General features: G+C 39.4%; 1 protein-coding gene across 4 annotated transcripts in view; it reads left to right on the forward strand.

The window, feature by feature from the left end:
- The window catches only part of AHI1 (Abelson helper integration site 1), a 203435-nt gene that overhangs the window by 145892 nt on the left and 36349 nt on the right, over window positions 1-21194 (forward strand). For 3 of the 4 annotated variants that reach the window (XM_061206760.1, XM_061206762.1, XM_061206761.1), the window contains 2 exons: window positions 3939-4101; window positions 7468-7568. In XM_061206760.1, the coding sequence (XP_061062743.1) occupies window positions 3939-4101; window positions 7468-7568 (264 nt within the window). Of the gene's footprint in view, window positions 1-3938; window positions 4102-7467; window positions 7569-21194 lie in introns of those variants that run through there. The other variant, XM_061206763.1, reaches the window with a different exon arrangement.

Here is a 21194-nt window from a genome sequence, read left to right on the forward strand (position 1 = left end):
CAGAGTTCTGAAATCAAGTTAAGCAAGTAGGAAGCAGAGGGAAGGGGGTGGGATCCAGATGCTTCATTAGCTGCAGGCCGGTGCAAAGAAGTTCCCCGACAATTATGGACCCAGCAGAAGCCGTGTTGGAGGAGAAAGTGCTCAAGTGTATGACTTATTCAGCGTAGCTTGTTGAATGACTTGGGGTCATTATGAATATTGATTTTTGGATTGCATCACAGATAACATTGCAAGGAACATCTGCTGCTGAGCAGTACAGTGGTTAATGTTCCTTCGGTACAATGGTTTCAAGAACCACTGAGAATTGTAGAGAGACAACTGTAATAATGAAAAATCTCTCAGAAGATAATGCAAAAAGGAATTCACCTAAATGTCTTATAACAGCCTGGCAGACTCTGCTTAAACCAAGAAATAGTATCTGGCAAGCACTGCTATGAAGACTGAAAACTATGTCAAAAAAAAAAAAAAGCTTGCCAGTGGCACTTCCACCATGAATGACTGTGCCCAAGCAACTCGGCAAGCTTTGAGAAAAGAAAGGAACTCTGTTTCAAATATGTGACTAGTGGTCAAATGTGACCAAGTGGATTTTGTGGAACATTTGATTTCCCAGACCTATCATTACCGTTATATGCACATGGGCACATAAACACATATTTTTAAACTTATGTCTAAAAAGAAAGATTACTGAAAGATTTCATAACCACCCTGTCAGCTCAAGATTTGGATCATAGTACTGAGGATATTCCGTCATACCTACGTGCCAGACACCGTGTGCACAGAATGGTACATTGTAGAAGGTACTTCTCAAGAGAATGGTCAAAACAGATTTTCTGTGACAAAACCTACCAAAATAAGGGGAAAAGAGAAATGGTATTAATTCAAAACAAACCTCTGCATGGGACTGTGTCTTCCAACACTTGGGGAATAAAGCTCCCAATGGAGCTTTACTTTATCCTAAAACAGCGAGATGACAATGAAATCTAATTGGAGACGGGGAAGACGTGACTTATGCAAAATCCACTACCAAAATAAAACAAGCAAAGTTTACTGTGTGTACTGTGATGCTCAGAAGAGAGTAATGGTCTTCAAATGATGAGAACATTTCGATAAAAACACACACTGGAATACCAGCAGATTCTCATGAGCCGTGTGGATTTTGTCACGTGCCTTCAGTATGACGAGAGAATGGTCACAGCTCCACTGCCGCCAACCTGTGGGCTGTTGGCACGTGAAACACGCTGACTCCTCATTGTGAAGCTGTTTTGCGCCTAAATGTCAGTAATGGTGTGATGGTGACAAAGCAAGACTGCTTTGGGGGGGTGTAGTCTCCCTCCTAAGGATGGTAGTTGTGGAGTTTGGTGACAAGGACATTATTTCTACATCAGGAGATAGCATTATGAGAGTGTAGAACACAGTACTGTAAGCCGGGAAGGACCTAAGATGGATGCAAGTGAGGCATTGCCCATTTGCAGTACCGTAAGAGGCTGGTAACACGTGATTCACCTGACACCATCAGGTTGTGAAGCTCTATTATGTATTGGTCTGACAGGTCTGCTGTAACAAAATACCATAGACCGGGTGACTTAAACAACAGAAGTTTGTTTGCTCACAGTTCTAGAGGCTGGAAGTCCAAGATCAAGTATCCGGCCAGGTTGGTTCCTTCTGAGGCCTCTTTCCTTGCCATGCAGACAGTCACCTTCTCGCTGTGTCCTCAAGCGGCCTTTTTCTCTGTGCACGTATGCTCCTGGTATCTCTTCCTCTTTTTATAGGAACACCAGGATGGAGAACAGTGGGAACAAATCCCCACGCAGGTTCTCGGACTGGGTTTCAGGTGTCAGGAAAGGGGCGCAGTGGGGCCTGCAGGTGACCCAGGGGAGCTAATCTTCTCAGCACAGCCAGCTGCCCAAGTTCTGCTGTCCAAAAATGTGTCTTATCTTTCATGAGTGATTAGGATCTCCTGTCCCTCCTCCCTTCCTCTCTGCTGCTTCTTTCCCATGTTTGATCCTAGGTAAAGATGGCCTATAAATGTATTTCATTTAAAAAAAAAAAAAAAAATGAAAGAAAAAAAACACGAGTTTAAATCCTGATTCTACCACTTAGTAGTTTACTTTAGACAAGTTACTAGATTTCTCTGTGTATCAAATTTCTCATTTGTAAAACTGAAATAAGAATTTCTGCCCTCACAGGATTGTCACAAAGGTTGAGTAAGATAACTCACATAAGCAACTAGCAAGGGACCCAGAACATGGCAGGCGCTCAGAACATTTTTATTGGCTTTCCTGTTCTGTGATAGTGCCATGCAGGAGAATACAGGAGAAGAGGTTTGGAGAAGGAAGAATGCAGGGGAAAAATTAAAAGTTCCACTTTTACATAAGTGAGTTGGCATCGATATACTGAGAGTTATAAAAGATTTGTAAATTTTAAACAACGTCCTGCATAGCATGTTGCAAACTAGGGGCTGTGCTAAGCAGAGCAATAAGAGTTGTATTTTTACCACTGAAATTAAATTATCATTACTGCCCTTATATTGTATAGTGGCAGCAGTTAATTCCAGATTTATCCATTAAAGTCTTCTGGTTAATGTGTTAATAAAGATTTTAAATTAATTTCAAGGCACCACAAAGAGTTTTGAGAACTGTTATGGAATTCCTTGCTTCCCGTTGCCCATATTCTGAGTCTGAACCTTTCAGCATGTATGATCTGGCGCCTACTGACTCTTGAAGCCTCAGCTTCTCCCACCTTCTATCTAGACTCTTACCTCTAATGCCAGGCTCCCACCATATTGAGCTATTTGGGGTTTCTCTTCCCTGGACTCTCACACATGGGGTGCAGTCTGCCTGAGACACACTTTCCATCTCTTCAGCTGGCTATTTCCTGATTATCCTTCATTCTCCTGCAAAGCCTAAGCAAGGTACCCCTTCTAGAAATTATCCTGTTTATCACTGTATGTTCAGTCCCTAACACAGTACCAGGTACATTAGGATTTCAGTAAATACTTGTTAAGTGAATAAATCAGTGCTCAGCCTAAATGCAGAGGACTGCAATGATAATTTTCCATTACGTACGTAGTTGTATAACCTGTAAATTTTCAAATTCCACTTACATAGGAAAAAAAGTAGAAGTAGTTTATTCTTTAGTGTGTGTATTATGTCCTACTTTATACACTGCATCACGTCTAAAATGGGTTGAGGTCTGCTTCCTTCTTGTAACTGCTGTAAAGGGTTTGTAGATTCCTGTGCAGCCATTCATTTTGAATTTGGTTTTTCAAAAGAAAAAATATATATAGTCACTACTGTAACAAAACAGAGAAAGATGATTCTCATAGAAGGGTTTTTCCTCTTAAATTTGTATAAGCTTATAAAGGTATTTTTAAAGGTAGGGGAAGATTTAGATTATTCATATAAAACACCCCAAAAATGGTATTTGTATAGAAATACATCTCAAAAAGAGACATTAACAATAAACCCAAGTGATCACAATGAAATTATGTAAACTGGTTGTTCCATTGAATGTTTCCTTTTTGTAAAAGTGTCGACGTTCTGGAGAATTTTTTTTTTTTTTTTCAGATGTGTCTGCTTAGCACAGGGAATGGGACCAAAGGTAGAATGAAACAATTCTAAGAAAGTGAATGATGTGTGAGCTTTTTTTTATTTGCCTCACAAGTAATTTACTTTAAAAAAAATTAACATCTGCTATTTTGAAGCTAATCTTAGTGTATTGAATGATCTTAACCATTTCTCAATCCCACAGTCTTTTATCTTGCTTCTCCTGCTGTGTTCCCACCACCCCTGATCCCATTAGCAAACCTTGAGACAGCCTCAGACTCACCAAAGTACTGCTTTGGTTTCAGCTGCTCTTCTGCAAGAGGAAGTGAATGTTGGGGGTTTTCTCTGTGGTACAGTTGTGATAAAGCTGTGGTGGTCTTATCTCTCTCTTAGGTAGTGGCCCTTTATGACTACACAGCGAATCGATCAGATGAACTAACCATCCATCGCGGAGACATTATCCGAGTGTTTTTCAAAGATAATGAAGACTGGTGGTATGGCAGCAGAGGAAAGGGGCAGGAAGGTTATTTTCCAGCTAATCATGTGGCTAGTGAAAGTAAGTTTTATGCTCCCTTCCTGGTTTACTAATATGGTATAACTGATAGTCCAAGATTTTATCATTTTCTACGCTTTAACTTGCTGTCTTGTTACTTTTGCATACATTTACCGATGGGTATTGCTCTTCATTCTCATGCTGCAAAAAAATAAAAGGGGAGGGGGGCATTAGTACACTCAACAGCTGTTACATTCTGAGATTGGAATATCTGCTTCATGGACTTCCCATCCCAGGGGACCTGCCCGTCTAGCTACCACCCTTCTTCAGCCCCTTTTCCCCGCCACCTGATGCTCACACACTGACGTCACCGCTCCTCTTGCCACAGAGACTCCTCAGTTGACAGGCACCTAAGAACCTCCAGCTCCCAACTCCCATTCTTTTTACCTTGTTTCCCCAGGCCTAGCTGGTACCTGCTCAAAGAAAACTGCAATAGATTGTTCCATTCTCAAGTAAATTAAGCCCTCATTTGTGAAAGGAAAAAGAAAGGAGCTCGAGAAGAAATTCTAAATCTGAGTTTCTGAAAGCTGTAGATTTGCTTCCAGGCCTTGAGAGGAGAAAATAGAACTAACACAGAGAGTCTGAAAATAAAAGAGTTCAAAGACTGAAGAAAGAGGAGGAGCATAGTAGTGCTTCTTCAGAAGAACGCTTCCCATCAGCCGTTAACTTGGTGTGTGGTAGGAAAAGCACGATGCCCAGCGGCCAGGAGAACTGACTGCTAATCCTAGCTTGACAACTAATACTGATATGCCTCCGTTTCCTCCCATGGAACGAGGGCGCTGAGCTCCATCATCTCTAAGCTTTCTTCCAGAAACACTAAAATCGTATAGTTCCGATTTAAAAATATAGTAGAGGCAGCCTTGAGAACACGCTACGTTTTGAATGTTTATTGTTAAGTCTTTTGTTTCTGCAAAGTAATTATTATAAGTAGTAGTTGGTTTTCAGGCTAGGCTCTGAAACCCCATTCAACCCAAACTATGGTTGAACAAAAATACGATTGATTTCTAACCTAAGTTCTGAACTTTGAAGGGAAAAGAGATGAAGAAAAGGAGAAAGAATTTCTTCCATGAATCCTGGGTGCTGGGCCAGGCCCAGATAAAATTATTTCTCTTGTGCCACCTTCCAGGTCTGCACCCGGCCCTTCCCAGGGCTCCCTCCCCAAGAGCTCTAGATCTCACTGCAGCTCCTTCCCCAGCTTATCTGCCGCTTTCAGCAGACTCCCCTCCAAAGCGCTAAGTGTCTCGAAAATTACCCACTTCTTTCTCTCTCATAACAAAATTCTTAATTTCCTCTGTGCCATGGTTTTATTCTCTGAGCGGTAAATGACTAATAGCTCTTAAACTCTATCTGAGGTATAGTTTTATGTTTAAAGGAGGATGCAGACTGGAGAAAAGTTAAGGCAGTGTGGAAGGAAGAAATTTGGGGACAGGTTAATTCCCAGTCATCTCCCGAAAACGCAGCACTTCTCACATCCAGGTCATCTCAGATATCCAGGCTGCTTGCCTCCCCTCCCAGTGACGGCTTCTCTCAGGACCAGCAGCTGGAGTTCTGCAGCGGTAGCTTCTGTTTTTAAATCAAGAGCTGCCTGCACAGTCTTAGTCACTCTGGAGTATATCTGTCATTTTAACTAGATATTACAATCTGTTGTTTCTTTCAGATACAAGTGGAAACTTGACAGTATAAAAAGATTGTGTATTTCCAGGCGAAATGGTGTTATGTGCTAACTTTAGAATCTAGTTAGTTTGCAGAAATTACCTCTTAGGCTTGCAAATATTGAGAGGCTATAGATGTTTGATCCACAGGGGATTAAAGATTCAATAAAATTTGGTTTTCTTCCATAAGAACCAAAGTGGGACTTCTGAAGCATACTGCAGTGACCATGGTTGGTGGCCGAGTACAGAAATCAATTCCGTGTCTCAGGCGGTGGCCATCCTTCAGTTGCCGTAACTCCTTATTGTACCCCAGAATAATTGATGGTTTCTTTTGGCATCAGTCACTGCTTGTTGAAAAAGCTTTTGCAAAAGCCAGAACAAACAAAAATTTTTCAGAAAACCTGAGAATACGATCAAATTCTCAGTTCATCAGGGGTTCTTTTCCTCTCCTTTTATCCTACTTTTTATCGGAATTTAACAAAAACTCACCTTCCCAGTTTTAACATTAGAGAAAAAATGACTGTCAGCAGCATATTCCGCTCTGAAAATAGTAGGAGAAATTGTCCTTTATCTTTATCTGAAGCCAGATATGCAAAGCAAATGATCTAAGGGACTGTGTGTGTCTGTGTGTGTGTACATACTATACATACATACATAATCTCTATCAGCTGTTCAATTGACAGCCATGTCCTTTAAGAGAATGACACAATAGAAGACATTGGTACCCTGTTATCACAAAGGACATTCCCTTTGTATCTTAAGCCACTGGAAAGGAAAACTTGATCAATTTCCTTAATCACATCTAACATTTCCAGTAAGAGATAAAGAAACCCAATGATAAAATCCGCCCACACACAAAGCCCATTAATGTAGCTCATAATTTTAGAATTTTGATCAGGTGTATTTTATCACTTTCTCTCAATTCAGAGTTGCCCAAGTCATTTAACCAAAACAGATTTCCTTTTTAGCCCTTTAAAATTCCCACATAACTTTTTAGATTCAACACCACGTGTAGATTAAGTAGATTATACAGATTATAATCTTATAAGAATCTTAGATCCAACACTGAGTGGATCCTGTGTCATGTATAGTCCCAGCCCTGTGCTTACTTGTTTCATACCATCTTCACAAATTATCCTTTATCCACACCTCCGCCTGGCAAAATCCTCCCTATTTTTCAGTCTGACACACCTACCACTTTTTCTGTTAAGCATTTGCTATCCCCACATCAGAACTTGTCTTTGTTGTTATCTCTCTTCAGAATAATATCACAGTCTGTTTTATATTACAGTTAATTGTGAACATATCTGTCTCTGACCAGATTGTAAGCTCCTTGAGAGCAAAGACTGTCTTTGGTCATCTTCGTATCTCCTCCAGCGGTACCTAGCTGATGACCCTGCATATAGCAGGTTCTTGGTAAATGTGTATTAAGATAAAATAAGCATCTGCATGACCACTTACATAGTAAGTGAAAATGACACTTTCTGCATTTCTGAAATCCTGCTGATCAAAACTTGCCAATCATAAGTTGTGTTCTTTGGATAAGGAATGTGTAAGACTACAAATCGCCTTAACAATAAGTTCTGGGTAGCTTATTGTTACACCAAGGAAGTGTGAATATCAGTGTGTTTAGTTTCCTGTCTGCCCCCCATTGCTGTTTTGCCCCGTGAAACGGTGCTCCTCGATTTGATTGCATGAATTCTTTGTTCAATTCCAGCACTCTATCGAGAACAGCCTCCAGAGGTAAAGGAGCGATCCCCTCCTTTAACCCCTAAGGAAAAAGCCAAAATGGAAAAAGCTTTTTCAGCTCCACAAAAGGTAAATGTTTGCAAGACTATGTAGTCCATGTACTTTGATTTTCACTCTCTCTGGGTGAAATATTACTTTATTTTTCATGTTTATATCCTTCATTGTTTACATTATTATTTCTTCTAATGTTGGCACCAACATTTTGAAATATATAAGGCAAATGTTATTATAGCCATTTTCCAGATAAGGAAACTGAGGAGGCTCAGAGAGATGAAAATAAACCCCAAGTCACAGCCCAAGTGATGGGACGAGAACCCAAAGTAGAACTTGTGACTTTAAGTGTGACACTATTTCCACTCTCCACGTTTCTGTAACTGTGATACTGACACTGTCCTCAGCCCCACCTGAGGGGTCCACATTTATGCTAACAATGACTGGGGCTCATAGACTAAAGATGTCCTATCTTCCTGGATCATTCCTCTTACTTGCTACGAATTTTAAATGCTTTCAGGTTAAAATAAATACGGATCTATTATTAGCCAGAGAAATGTCATGTTTTTTCACCCTGTGCCATCAGCTCCCTTAAGGATATCAGGCAGAATTCTGATGTTGGTAGTGCTTTGGTAGAAAAGTTTATAAGCACTGTACCACCATATATACTACCTTATTTAACTTATTTTATTATGTGACATTAGCTCTTGCCTTAGACTGAATAACTTCAGTTATTTTTGACTCCATGAACTAGCAGGCATATATATGTGGGTGTATATATATATGTATATATATATATATATATATATATATATATATATATATATACACACACATATATTTTTTTTTTTTAACAAATACCATGTTGTGATAGAGTTTTTTGACAGTTGAACCTGTCATGTATCATCCTGCCATTCATTCTGTATTTGTTGAGTTCTTACTTCCATGCTAAGCACGCTATTAGTCCTCACTGAAACAAGACTGAGTAGTCAATGCACCTGCCCTTGAGGAGCCTACAGGCTGGTAGGTGAGACTCCTACAAGCAGGTGATTCCAGCAGAATATGGTAGGAACTGTCATGAAGATCTGTGCATGATGCTTTGGACACACACAGGAAGAAACATTCTAAATCTTCCCTGGGGAGTCCAGGAAGAGTTCTCAGAGGAGGTCAGGCTTGAGCTGAGGCTTATAGGATGAAAAAGTATGTGTTAGGTAAATGATCATAGGAAAAAACATTCTGGCAAAGGGAATAACTTGAGTAGGGTGTGGTGTAAGATGGTTGTGTTTGGGGAGCATGGGGTCTGATGGAAAGAAGGATAAGAGAAATACAGGAGCCAGGCCTAGTGTGCTCTGCTCAGATGCTTAGACTGTAGCCTTCAGAGAGAGGGGATCCCCGGAGATGGTAACCCGGGGAGTGACATGTACAGATTTACAGGATGAAAATACCATTCTAGTGGTAGCACGGTGGTTGAGTTAGAGGTAGCTGAGACCTGGGGCAGGGAAATTGGTTAGGAATCCATTGAAATAAAATACAAAAGCCTGAACTAGTGCAGATGTGGAGGATAGGGGTCATAAGGTAAAATTGACAGGATTTTGTGATTGATTGTATACGATTAGTGAAGTTGGAATCTAGGCTTGTGCTAAGGGCCCTGACTTTATTATACAACTGCATGGATATGGTACCACAGAAATAATAAAAGAGCAAGGAAGATTTGGGGAGATAGAGACAGGGAATGGTGGGAGGAGGATGTGATAAGTTGTTTTAGATATCTTGATTTGTTAGTGGTGTCTGTAGGGCTCCCAGGTAGAAATATTCACTAGGGGGCCAGAAATTCAGGATTGGAATTTGAGAGAACATAGGGCTTCAGAATAAAATGGGAGGAGCTAATGTATCCATTTGTATTATATCAGGAAAGTTGAAGCTTGTAATGAAGGAGATAGCACAGGAGAAAGAGTTCTGAGAGGAGGCGGCCAAGGACAGAATCCCAGTTGAACACTTAACTGGTATTCAATATCTAAGGGACAGTCAGGTGAAGGGAAGAAGATTAAGAAAGAGTAATCAAAGGGGAAGGAAAGAAGTGGCCTGGAAGCCAGGGGAAAATAGAGGTTCAAGGAGGGTACAGTCAGGAGTGTCAGAAACAGGCAGTTAGTTAGGGTCTCAGCATGTGGTCATCAGGAGGATCCTGGCACCTTTGCACTAGTGTCATGGATTCATACTAGTATGAGAAGGATCGAAGAGTAGAATGGGCCTCAGCAAGCGAACTCATGGAAGTCATTCCCAGAGCCTCTTCACTTGAAGGAAAAAAAAAAAAAGTCAAGCAGTGGCTGGAGGGAGACCTGGTTCCAGGAATGACTTTTTAAATATTGGAATGACATAAAATGATACCCTAAGGAGTCAAAGCCAGTAGGACAGGTTCAGGTTGAAGGTAGATAAAGAAAGCACACATGGATCTTAGAGAAAGCAGGAGGTTTTTATTGGGAAGACAGGTTGATAGATTAGTCTTGGCTTAGAGCAGTGGTTCTCCACTGAGGGTGACTTTGTCGCGCAGGAGACATTTGACAATGCCTGGAGAAATTTTTGCAAATATCTGCAAGGAGAGGGGTACTACTGGCGTCTAATGGGTAGAGGTCACAGATGTTGCTAAACATCCTAGAATGCCCAGGACAGCCCCCTCAGCGAAGGATTGCATTGTCTGGCTGTGTTGAGCATAGAGCATCACCCCCCCGCCGAGACAGGTAAATGTGGAAGAGGATGCAGGTAAGTTGATAGCATGGAAGTCTCGAAATTGAGGATATCTTCATGTTCTCCAAAACTGAAAGGAAGGTTCACTTCAAATGTGAGGGTCATAGGAGTGAGATAGGAAGAAGAGTAGTGACTGTTAGAATACCTGTAAGGACAGCAGGAGCAGGGGATTATGGGGGACATATAAGGAGATTCCTGAGTAGTTCTGGGAGCTGCTATTTGGATGCCATAAAAATCCAGGTGACGTCATTCTGGATTGAACGTGCAGTTGGGTTTTTCCTCAGTAGCGCTTAGCATCTAGGGCCTAGCAGTGGAGAAGGCAGATTTAGTCGGATGCATAACTGGAGCTGTTGGGGGGGGTGGTGATGGGGAAGAAGAGGATGAGAGGCTCAGTAGCACTGGTCAGACAGTCACTGGAGTGACACACCATGGAGGGTCACCCGGACCAGAAAGGACGTGCAATTGGGAGAAGACCGGCAGACTTAGAAAGCAGGGTTCTCTGCAAGGCTGCAGCAAGCCACCCACGCCCCAGTGGCAGCAGGAAAGTGTCAAACAGGAAAGCAGTTAACAAATTGGAGCTACGGCCTGTAAAGCCAGATAAAGCTAGACGGGCTTGAGCTCCTTAAGTCATACCATTAACTTAAACCTAATTTTTTGGAGAAGAGGAGCCATGATTACCTTCCCGTCTGTGGAGAAGATACCGATGTACTATGCAGATCAAGAAGGCAGGAACTCATTAAAGGACTTTGTAAGCCAACTTTTCACGACGGTGTGAACTGCTGCAATGGGAGCTCTCCTGTAATTCCAGGTTTTTCTCCCACTAGCTGAAAATAAAGTGGTTTATTTGCTTGGTTCCAAAAAAAAAAAAAAATTTTCTGTAAAACCAGAAATTCTTTTGCTTATTTAATATTATGTATCAGATGTCAAGCAGCCCAAAGTTATGGTAAATCCACAGAGTTGTGTATAAGAGCTGGAGTGAAATCAAAGGACATGTTATTAGAATTGAGCTGGTCAAGGAATTAGGACCCAGAGTATCGGGCAGGTTGTTCTCTTGGACATTAAAATTCGAGGATGGCTGCAAGAGTTGGGATGAAGAGGACACAGGTGAACCAGGAGCTGAAGTTCTTAATTCTTGTGTTAGAGCAGATGTCTCAACCTTGGCTTCACATTGAAGTCACATGAGAAATTTTTAAAAATAAATAAATAAATGCCTGTCTCCACACCCACAAATTGATTTAAGTGGGCTGGAATGGGACCTTGGCATGGGTAGATTGCAAAAGCTTTCCAGGTGATTGTAATGTACAGCCAGCATTGAGAACAATTGTGTTAGAGTGACCACAAGGTCCAAAGGTAACAGCTGCAAAGATAAATAGAGGGTGTTATAGCCAACGTCAAGGCACCCAAGGAGGAGCACTGTTAAAGTATATTAGCCTAAAATCAGCAGCGGAGAGCTAAGAGGAGGCCAGTATTAATTCCAGCCCCCGTGGTTCACGGTTGGGTTATGTGTGAATGAACAGCTTATGCTGCAAAGAACTGAAACAAAAACAATTCTTGGTAAACTCCAGTTTCAAATCCAGCAAGGATTTATGGTGATGGTTGCCTATAACAGTATGGGACTACAAGGGATACAGTTGAAAGGACTGGCATGAAATTTCGCTGTGGGCAAATGTCACGTGTGTAATAGTATCCATTGTTTGGAATTCACCAGATTTAAGAATTTAGGAAGATGCTAATATAAATTTAACCTAAAGACATATAATGCAATGAAAACATTTATAACATCGGCATAGAGTCATTGTGACAACTAACAAGATTTGTAGTCTATGTCAGGAACTGTGTGAGATGCTATGAAAGACACAACCTTTACTTGTAGTGGCTTACTGGCTTACTGGTATTCCCAACTCTGCATCATGCTGACCTTTGAAATTAGGGTTACCTGTCCCCCACCTTTGTATGTTCCTGTCTAACAGCCTTGAGCTAATTCTGCCGCAGCCAGAGGAGATACAAGGAACTCTGTCAGTGTCTTTCTGGCTGCCTCTTCCTGACATGCCTGTGTTCCTATGGATGGAAACCTCTTACCTGCTTCTAAGACTCCCCAGTTCTCACTGCCTGTGCCACTGCTCTACTTAGCAGAACTCGCTGCATCATAGTCTTAGTTTAGACTGTAATTGATTTTTTACTTCTCTGTGCCTTTTCTTCTCACAGACTGATCTCCATGCTTGAAATAGATCTTTATATTCATATCCCAACAGACAATTCTTCAGATATCCAACTTGACCCTTGAGGTCTGCTTCAGGCTATCCCACTGCTGCCCAAACCCTAATTCTAATAGATCTCAAAGAACTTGTAGATATGCAAGTAAAACATTTAAAAACATAAAATAGGTAAAGCAAGGAAGTTGCAGAGGATAAGAATACATTTAGGGAAGGAAGTAGAAAAGTTCTCATGGAGAAGATGGAGCTCGAATAAGGCTTTAAGGTTTAAGATGCAAGGATTTCTTTTGTTGAAGAACATGATTTGATCTGCTTTATCTGAATCCATGTGTTAAAATAGTATCTTACATATATGTATTTATCTTTACATGTGGAATGTACCACATGTATAGTTAGACAGTGTTTTACTTCCCTGTGGGAGAAAGTGTAAAGAATGACCTACATGTAGGTAAGAAGTCCCTGGGAAATGTTAATGTCATCCCAGGTAACCAAAATGCCTTGGGTACACTGTGAGTCATGACACAAACAGCCAGCCCTTGAGAAATGTGTAACTGGGCTTCCTTAGCACCTGGCATAGTTGTATTTCTTCAGTTTAGTTTCTTTATCAGAATATGTTATGGTTTGATTTTTATCAAGATCCTGCCTTATAAACCTACCACAAATTCCATCAGATGTTTAATTTCATGTGCAAGTTTTATTTTTATTATCATATATAAGTTTTTTTTTTTTTTAAAAAAAAGAAGGGCATGAAAAGTGATCTGTGATAAGTGACTAGAATTGGGGCGTGGGAGGGGTGGGTCCTAAGTTCGTAGAATTATAGAACTGATGACATGGAAGGAACCTTAGAGATCAACACTGGTGATTCTAGTCAACTCCTTCACTTTGTAGATGAGGAAATCAAGGTAGATCCAGGAAGGTTATAAGGGGTTTGTTCAGAATGACCCTCCTGGTTGGAGCTCGGCCTCCATGCTCTCAGGCTGGTGCCCTTTTTCCTCTACCACCTAGTCAGCAACACAGGCAGACAGCTGTTACCTGCACAGCCAGCCACGTTTTGCTTTTTTACGTCCATGTTTTATGTTTGTTTCATTGTACCCTTTCTTCATGTGGAAGTCTTTAGAATTGTATTGTCTATACTTCTTAAGGAAAAAAGGAAAGAAACCTCCTCAGTAGTTTTTTTTTTTTTTCTTTTTTAAATTATTTCTATTCAAACTATAGAATAAGAAGTAAAATTATACCTTTTGGCAGCTGCTGAATCTTCTAAGTCCTTCCAAGTGGGACACACCTGTTCTGTCGCTAAATGTACCAGGTACCTTCTAACATTTCATCTGGGTCATTGAAGTGTTAGCGGGTGACGGCAGCATTTGGCTTCTCCACTGCAAGAAGAGGGGACAGGCCTTGTTCGTTACTCTCCACAATTGGCTAGAGAATCCCCAGACAAATTAACCTGTACCACAAGGGTATAGGAGAACGTTTTCCTCAAGCTCATTCCAGAACATTTTTATCACAGTGTGCTGTAAATTTGCATCTCATAAAAGGAAGAATATTGCTGCTATCAGGGAGGAAAGAAACTCAGAAGGTTTGGGAAAAAAGAAGTGCTGACAGTCTTAGTTTATTTGTGTTTGTATCGTGGACCATTTCTTTTTTAGGCTCTTTATTTTTGATAGCCTAAGCATTAATCTGTAGCATTCATCTATTTGGGGAGGAAAATTGTCGTTAAAGTTCCTTGTATAAAAATTTTAATTTGAGGATTTACACTATAAAAGTAATATACTTTTTTTTTCCTTCATTGGAGTATAATTGCTTTACAATGGTGTGTTAGTTTCTGCTTTGTAACAAATTGAATCAGCTATACATTTATATATATCCCCATATCTCCTCCCTCTTGCGTCTCCCTCCAACCCTCCCTATCCCACCCCTGTAGGTGGTCACAAAGCACCGAGCTTATCTCCCTGTGCTATGCTGCTGCTTCCCACTAGCTATCGATTTTACATTTGGTAGTGTATATATGTCCATGCCACTCTCTCACTTCGTCCCAGCTTACCCTTCCCCCTCCTGTGTCCTCAAGTCCATTCTCTACGTCTGCGTCTTTATTCCTGTCCTGCCCCTAGGTTCTTCAGAACCTTTTTTTTTTTTTTTTTTTTTTTTTTTTAGATTCCATATATATGGGTTAGCATACGGTATTTGTTTTTCTCTTTCTGACTTACTTCACTCTGTATGACAGTCTCTAGGGTCATCCACCTCACTACAAATCACTCAATTTCGTTTCTTTTTATGGCTGAGTAATAGTCCATTGTATATATGTGCCACATCTTCTTTATCCATTCATCTGTCGATGGACACTTAGGTTGCTTCCATGTCCTGGCTATTGTAAATAGAGCTGCAATGAACATTGTGGTGCATGACTCTTTTTGAATTATGGTTTTCTCAGGGTATATGCCCAGTAGTGGGATTGCTGGGTTGTATGGTAGTTCTATTTTTAGTTTTTTAAGGAACCTCCATACTGTTCTCCATAGTGGCTGTATCAGTTTACATTCCCACCAACAGTGCAAGAGGGTTCCCTTTTCTCCACACCCTCTCCAGCATTTAGTGTTTGTAGATTTTTTGATGATGGCCATTCTGACTGGTGTGAGGTGATACCTCATTGTAGTTTTGATTTGCATTTCTCTAATGATTAATGATGTTGACCATTCTTTCATGTGTTTGTTGGCAATCTGTATATCTTCTTTGGAGAAATGTCTGTTTAGGTCTTCTGCCCATTTTTGGATTGGGCTGTTGGTTTTTTGATATTGAGCTGCATGAGCTGCTTGTAAATTTTGAAGATTAATCCTTTGTCAGTTGCTTCATTTGCAAATATTTTGTCGCATTCTGAGGGTTGTCTTTTCATCTTGTTTATGGTATCCTTTGCTGTGCAAAAGCTTTTAAGTTTCATTAGGTCCCACTTGTTTATTTTTGTTTTTATTTCCATTTCTCTAGGTAAAAGTAATATACTTTTATATTACTTTTATATATTATACTTTTTTATATTTTATATACTTTTATATTACTTTTATATATTTTAAAACTCATAGTTTTAAAAATCCAAACAATAAAGAATAGTGTAAATGAAAAATAAAACTCCTCTGTCCTGCTAATATTCATGTTTACTCTGTTTCTTGCATATCCTGTTAAAAATGTTGTCTGCATATGTATACATACATGTCTATTCATGTCTGTTCTTTGTTTTGATGAAACTGTGATCATACTTAATATTTTTATTTCGCCAATATATCTTGGACATCTTTTTTTAATCTTTTGAAGTATAGTTGACATACAATATTAGTTTCAGGTGTGCAACATAGTGATTCAGCATTTAAATACATTATGATCACCACAGTAAATCTAGTAACCATCTGTCACTATGCAAAATTATTACAGTGTTGTTGACTGTATTTCTTATGCTGTATATTACATCCCTGTAACTTATTTATTTCATAACTGGAAGTTTGTACCTCTTAATCCCCTTCACCTATTTCGCCTAATCCCTCATTCCCCTCCCCACTGGCAATCACCAGTTTGTTCTCTGTATCTATGAGTCTGTTTTTGGTTCGTTTTGTTTGTTCATTTGTTTTTTAGATCCCACATGTAAGTGAAATCATAGGATATTTCTCTTTCTCTGTCTGACTTATTTCACTTAGCATAATACCCTCTAGATCCATCCATGTTTTCACAAATGGCAACATTTGTTTTTTTATGGCTGGGTAATAGTCCATTGTATATATACCACATCATCTTTAACCATTCATCTATCAATGGACACTTAGCTTGCTTCGTATCTTGGCTCTTGTAAATAACGCTGCAGTGAACATAGGGGTGCATACGTCTTTTCAAATTTGTGTTTTCTTTGGGTAAATACCCAAAAGTGGAATTGCTGCATTATATGGCAGTTCTATTTTTAATTTTTTAAGGAACCTCCATACTGGTTTTCCACAGTGGCTGTACAAATTTACATTCCCACCAACAGTGCATAAAGGTTCCCTTTTCTCCACATCCTTGCCAACACTTGTTATTTTTGGTCTTTTTGAGGATAGCCATTCTGACAGGTGTGAGGTGATATCTCATTATGATTTTGATTTGCATTTTCCTGATGATTACTGATGTTGAGTATCTTTTCATGTACCTGTTGGCCATCTGTATGTTTTCTTTGAAAATATGTCTGTGCAGATCCTCTGCCCATTTTTCAGTTGGATTGTTTGTTAGATATTAAGCTGCATACATTATTTTGAATATTAACCCCTATCAGATATATCACTTGCAAATTATCAACTCCCTTTCAGTAGGTTGCCGTTTCATTTTGTTAATGGTTTCCTTCACTGTGCAAAAGCTTTTTAGTGAGATGTAGTACCATTTGTTAATTATTGTTTTTGTTGCCTGAGAAGACAGATCCAAAAAATATTGCTAAGACCCATGTCAAAGTGTTTACTGCCTGTGTTCTCTTCCAGGCCTTTTATGGTTTCAAGGCTTACCTTTAAGTCTTTAATTCATTATGAGTTTATTTTTGTATATGTTGGATATCTGTTCTTATTAGCACAGACAATTCTATTCTTTTCATAGTTTCAAGGTACTGAAATGCCCTATTGTCTTTTTCTTAATACCTAAAATGCCCAGGTTTTTTTTTAAATTTCTGAAAATGCTTGGTTTTCTTCTTTTTTTAATTTCTAAAAAATGAAACCCATGGTAGAAGAGTACTTTCTACCTTCAGTAAATTTTTCAGTGTTAACACAACCAATTATGTTTTTGTATAAATGCCAGGTGTATAGTAATAATTACGCACAAGAATGTTAGATTATTTCTGTGAATGTGAAGAAATTAACTGTGATGTTTTATTTATGTCTTTCTCTAAAAACTTATTAAATGAATAATAGTTATTAGTTTTTCTATTCCAAGATAATTATTAAAATATCCATTATAGCTCATCTCTTCATTTGAGAAAAGTATTTTAGTTATTTTCAGTATTTTGCTTAGCATATGAAGTCAGTAAGAGCAGGCTGGGTTAATTCAAAAGAGCTGGCTTCCTAACTAAACTGCATACTCCAGTTGTATTCAGAAACAGCTGTTTTCTTGTCTAGTCCAAAACAAGAACAGAGAACCCCAAAGCATCAGATAACTCCATTGTAGTTCCTCTTCCAGCCAAACACATGCACACAAAATTTTACATTGATAATTCTGTCAACCTATCAGGAAGACAGTAGGCAGTGAATAAGTTGCCTTCAGTGTGCATGTGTCTGCCTTATTCTAAAAAACATCTAATTTTTATTTACCCTCTTCATCCCAAAAGTAGACAGTTTATTGAAGCCTGGATTAATTGTGCTGTATATCACTATTTTCAAAAATCACTTCTTATAGAAAAAAATTTTTCCCATTTACTTCTCCATGTACCAGGAGTGCATCTGAATTATTCCTAACCATAGGAATTATATGATTTTATTACTGTGTTAAAGTCCAACAGCAAATTTATAATAGACAGTGGTAGCAGATTTTCCAACTACCTAAAAAGTTCATGTGCACTAAATCATTGAATACAATCATAATTATTATTGCCTTCTTCCTAATGCTAAAGAATAAAATCAATTTATATATTTTTTACTTTAGTAATTCATTTATCAAAGAAAATACAGTTGATTTAATCTCTAATTTGTTATGTTAAATAGATAAAAATTAATATATGCTTGGATTCACTTTAAAATTCCAGGAATATGTGAAGTTTTCTTTCTTTATCTGAAGAGAACTAAGGCAATATTTTAACTTACAAGTAAATTAAAGCTAAAGTGCTTATTGGTGTCCCTCAGTGCAGACGACACTGATACATATTTCTTTTTTCTCCATAATTTGGCTCAGTAATTTATAAATATTTTGAGGAAAAATGTTAATTTCAAAAAAAAAAAGAGTTATTTACATCTGAAAACTATCTTTTAGTCTAGAGAGTGAGTGGGACCCCGATGATACGACAGCAAAGCCAGTGTGAGTCACCTCACACGCACAGATTCCACTCCCAACAATAAAGTCCCTAAACATTCTACACGGAGGAACTCTAAAAGCCTCCAGAATCTCTCCTGCCCTGCAAGGAACCCATAAGGTTTTGACTCTATCAAAGGTCTGGTAACGAGTTTTACTACTCATTCTCCTCTTACACCGTTGCCTCAGCCATTGTCCATGCCAAGTGTACCTCAGCCTGTGCTTTGTCTCTTCCCCCGCAGCTACATTTCTTGCTACTTTGGGCAATTCCCCTCCATGTTTCCAGGACCCTCTCACCCTCAACAGAGTGAGACCCCACAAACTGCTTGTCTTCTCACTTTATCTCTCCTGGGAGCAGGACCTAGATCATTGCCAGTGGTTCTGAAATAAAGGGACTGTGAGATAATCCCCCCATAGTCTCTACCCCAAAACTAGGTTTGGGGAATGTTTCACTTTCTTGATGTCTTCCTAACTCGCATTACTTAAGATTTGTACAGAATAACATAAGGGCAAAGTTGTTTTCCAGTTTAGCAACCCTCTGATTATTCAGCCGGTTTGAGTCTCTGAGCCCATCCTCCATCACGTCTCATTTTCTTACACAAATCTTCCATGAAAACTCAGTTTAGAGAATAATATAAATTCTCAATAAAGACTTGATAATTGTTTCAATAAACCATTGATAAGTATTTGTAGGACTCCTTCATGACTCTGAGAAGGCAAGTTTGGATTCTAATCTTTGAACGATGAGATACGTGAAAGTATAAAATAAGTGATGCTGTACAGGGTCAAACCAATGTTCCCCTTGGCCCATACTGTCTCCAACAGTGACTTTAAGGGCCGTTTGATAGAATAATGCAGTGTTTGCTCTCCATGATGATATTTGCAAAAGTTAACCTAAATATCAGTAACATCCCTCTTATGATCTATTACAAATCTAAAATGTGAAGCATGTTATTGGGAAAGCTTCCCACCAGTCATTCCTAGTCATACATTGCCCTTTAGATAGTGGCAGAATTGATTGTTGTCAGTCCCCCTGTCTTCTGACTTGACAATCAGCATGACCTTTTTTCATAAGTTCTCTGATACCCTAACTCTGCTGTCCTCTTGTTTTGTCAGGCACTCCAGGGTTTCTCAGACTTGGCATTATTGGCATTTGGGGCTTGATAATTCTTTGTTGAGGGGGAAATATGTTGTGTATTGTAGGATGTTTAGCAGCCTCCCAGGCCTCTACCCACTAAATGCCAGAAGCAGTAACCCTCTCCGGTTGTGACAATCAAAAATGTCTTCCAGACATTGCCAAATTTCCCCTGGGGGCCAAAAGGACCCCACCCACACCCCACAGTTGAGAACTACTGCTCTATTTTAATAGAAATATATATAATATATAATATTTTATACCCATATGAATACGTGTGTTTTTCCTTAAATTACAATTCTTATTTTAAGATCTTGTTAAGGAAACTTTGCTTTCATTTTCCCATTACGTGCACGTATATAAGTAGTGGTGTTGGAGTTACAGACTACCCTACTTAAAAACAACAGCTTCACGTAAGGATGTATCCAGCTATGTGAGGCTCAATGTGATGAATATGATTAAAATGTCTCTTAATCAGATTTAGATATCTCCTGACTACCATTTATTTCCTTTGCTTAAGAAACTTAGCTGTATGCTAATCTTCACATAGACCATGGAAAATTAACGGTATGCTAATGTTATTATTATTATTACTTAGCAATCCCAATAATGTGGTCATAATGGTCCCTGATTTTAACATGGTTCTCCTTCAGTTGACATAAAAAAGGCAGGATCTTTTTTTATTTGAATGTCTCTTTTATCCTCATAAACCATGTGCACAATGAAAGATCTCTGAACGTACTGGAACAGGTTTGCTTTTATCACTCTTTTACTAAACTTTTTTGTACTTGATGAGTCTTTTCTTTCTTTTACCCCTATTTCTGCTTCCCTGTTACTGTGGGTGTGTTTAAGCAGCAGCCTCTTACCCACTGCTGTGTCTCACACGAAGGAGAGACAATGTTTGATCGACCTCCAAAGGTTGGCATCTCCCTTGTGAGAAAATGTCTTGACCATGCCTGCCTGCTTGCAGAGTCACTGACTGGAAAAGCAATATCGTTCCCAAGATCACAGAGAAAACATGCCTGGGCCAAGACCATGAAGGCTGCATACTGCCCTGTCCTTAAACTCACTGGCAGGCATAGGTCTAAATTATATTTCAAATTGAATTTTTCCATATGAACAATCTTAGTATATGGGTCACTTTTTTTTTTTTTTGGTTGATTTAGTTTGATTTGGTTTTTTATTGTAGAGACATAAAACATGGAAGACTATATGACTTAAACTGATCATGAAAGTAATTATATGCCCAAATATCTAAGTTATGAAATAAAATTTCATGTTTTTTTTTTTTTTTTAAGCACCTTTAATTAATTATTTATTTTTGGCTGTGTTGGGTCCTCGTTTCTGTGAGAGGGCTTCCTCCAGTTGCGGCAAGTGGGGGCCACTCTTCATCGCGGTGCGCGGGCCTCTCACTATCGCAGCCACTCTTGTTGCGGAGCACAGGCTCCAGACGCGCAGGCTCAGTAATTGTGACTCACGGGCCCAGTTGCTCCGCGGCACATGGGATCTTCCCAGACCAGGGCTCGAACCCGTGTCCCCTGCATTAGCAGGCAGACTCTCAACCACTGCGCCACCAGGGAAGCCCTGTATTTTGTTTGCTTTTCTTTTTTTTTTTTAACATCT

Source organism: Eubalaena glacialis, chromosome 12 (genome assembly GCF_028564815.1).
Source record: "Eubalaena glacialis isolate mEubGla1 chromosome 12, mEubGla1.1.hap2.+ XY, whole genome shotgun sequence".
Lineage (NCBI taxonomy): Eukaryota > Metazoa > Chordata > Mammalia > Artiodactyla > Balaenidae > Eubalaena > Eubalaena glacialis.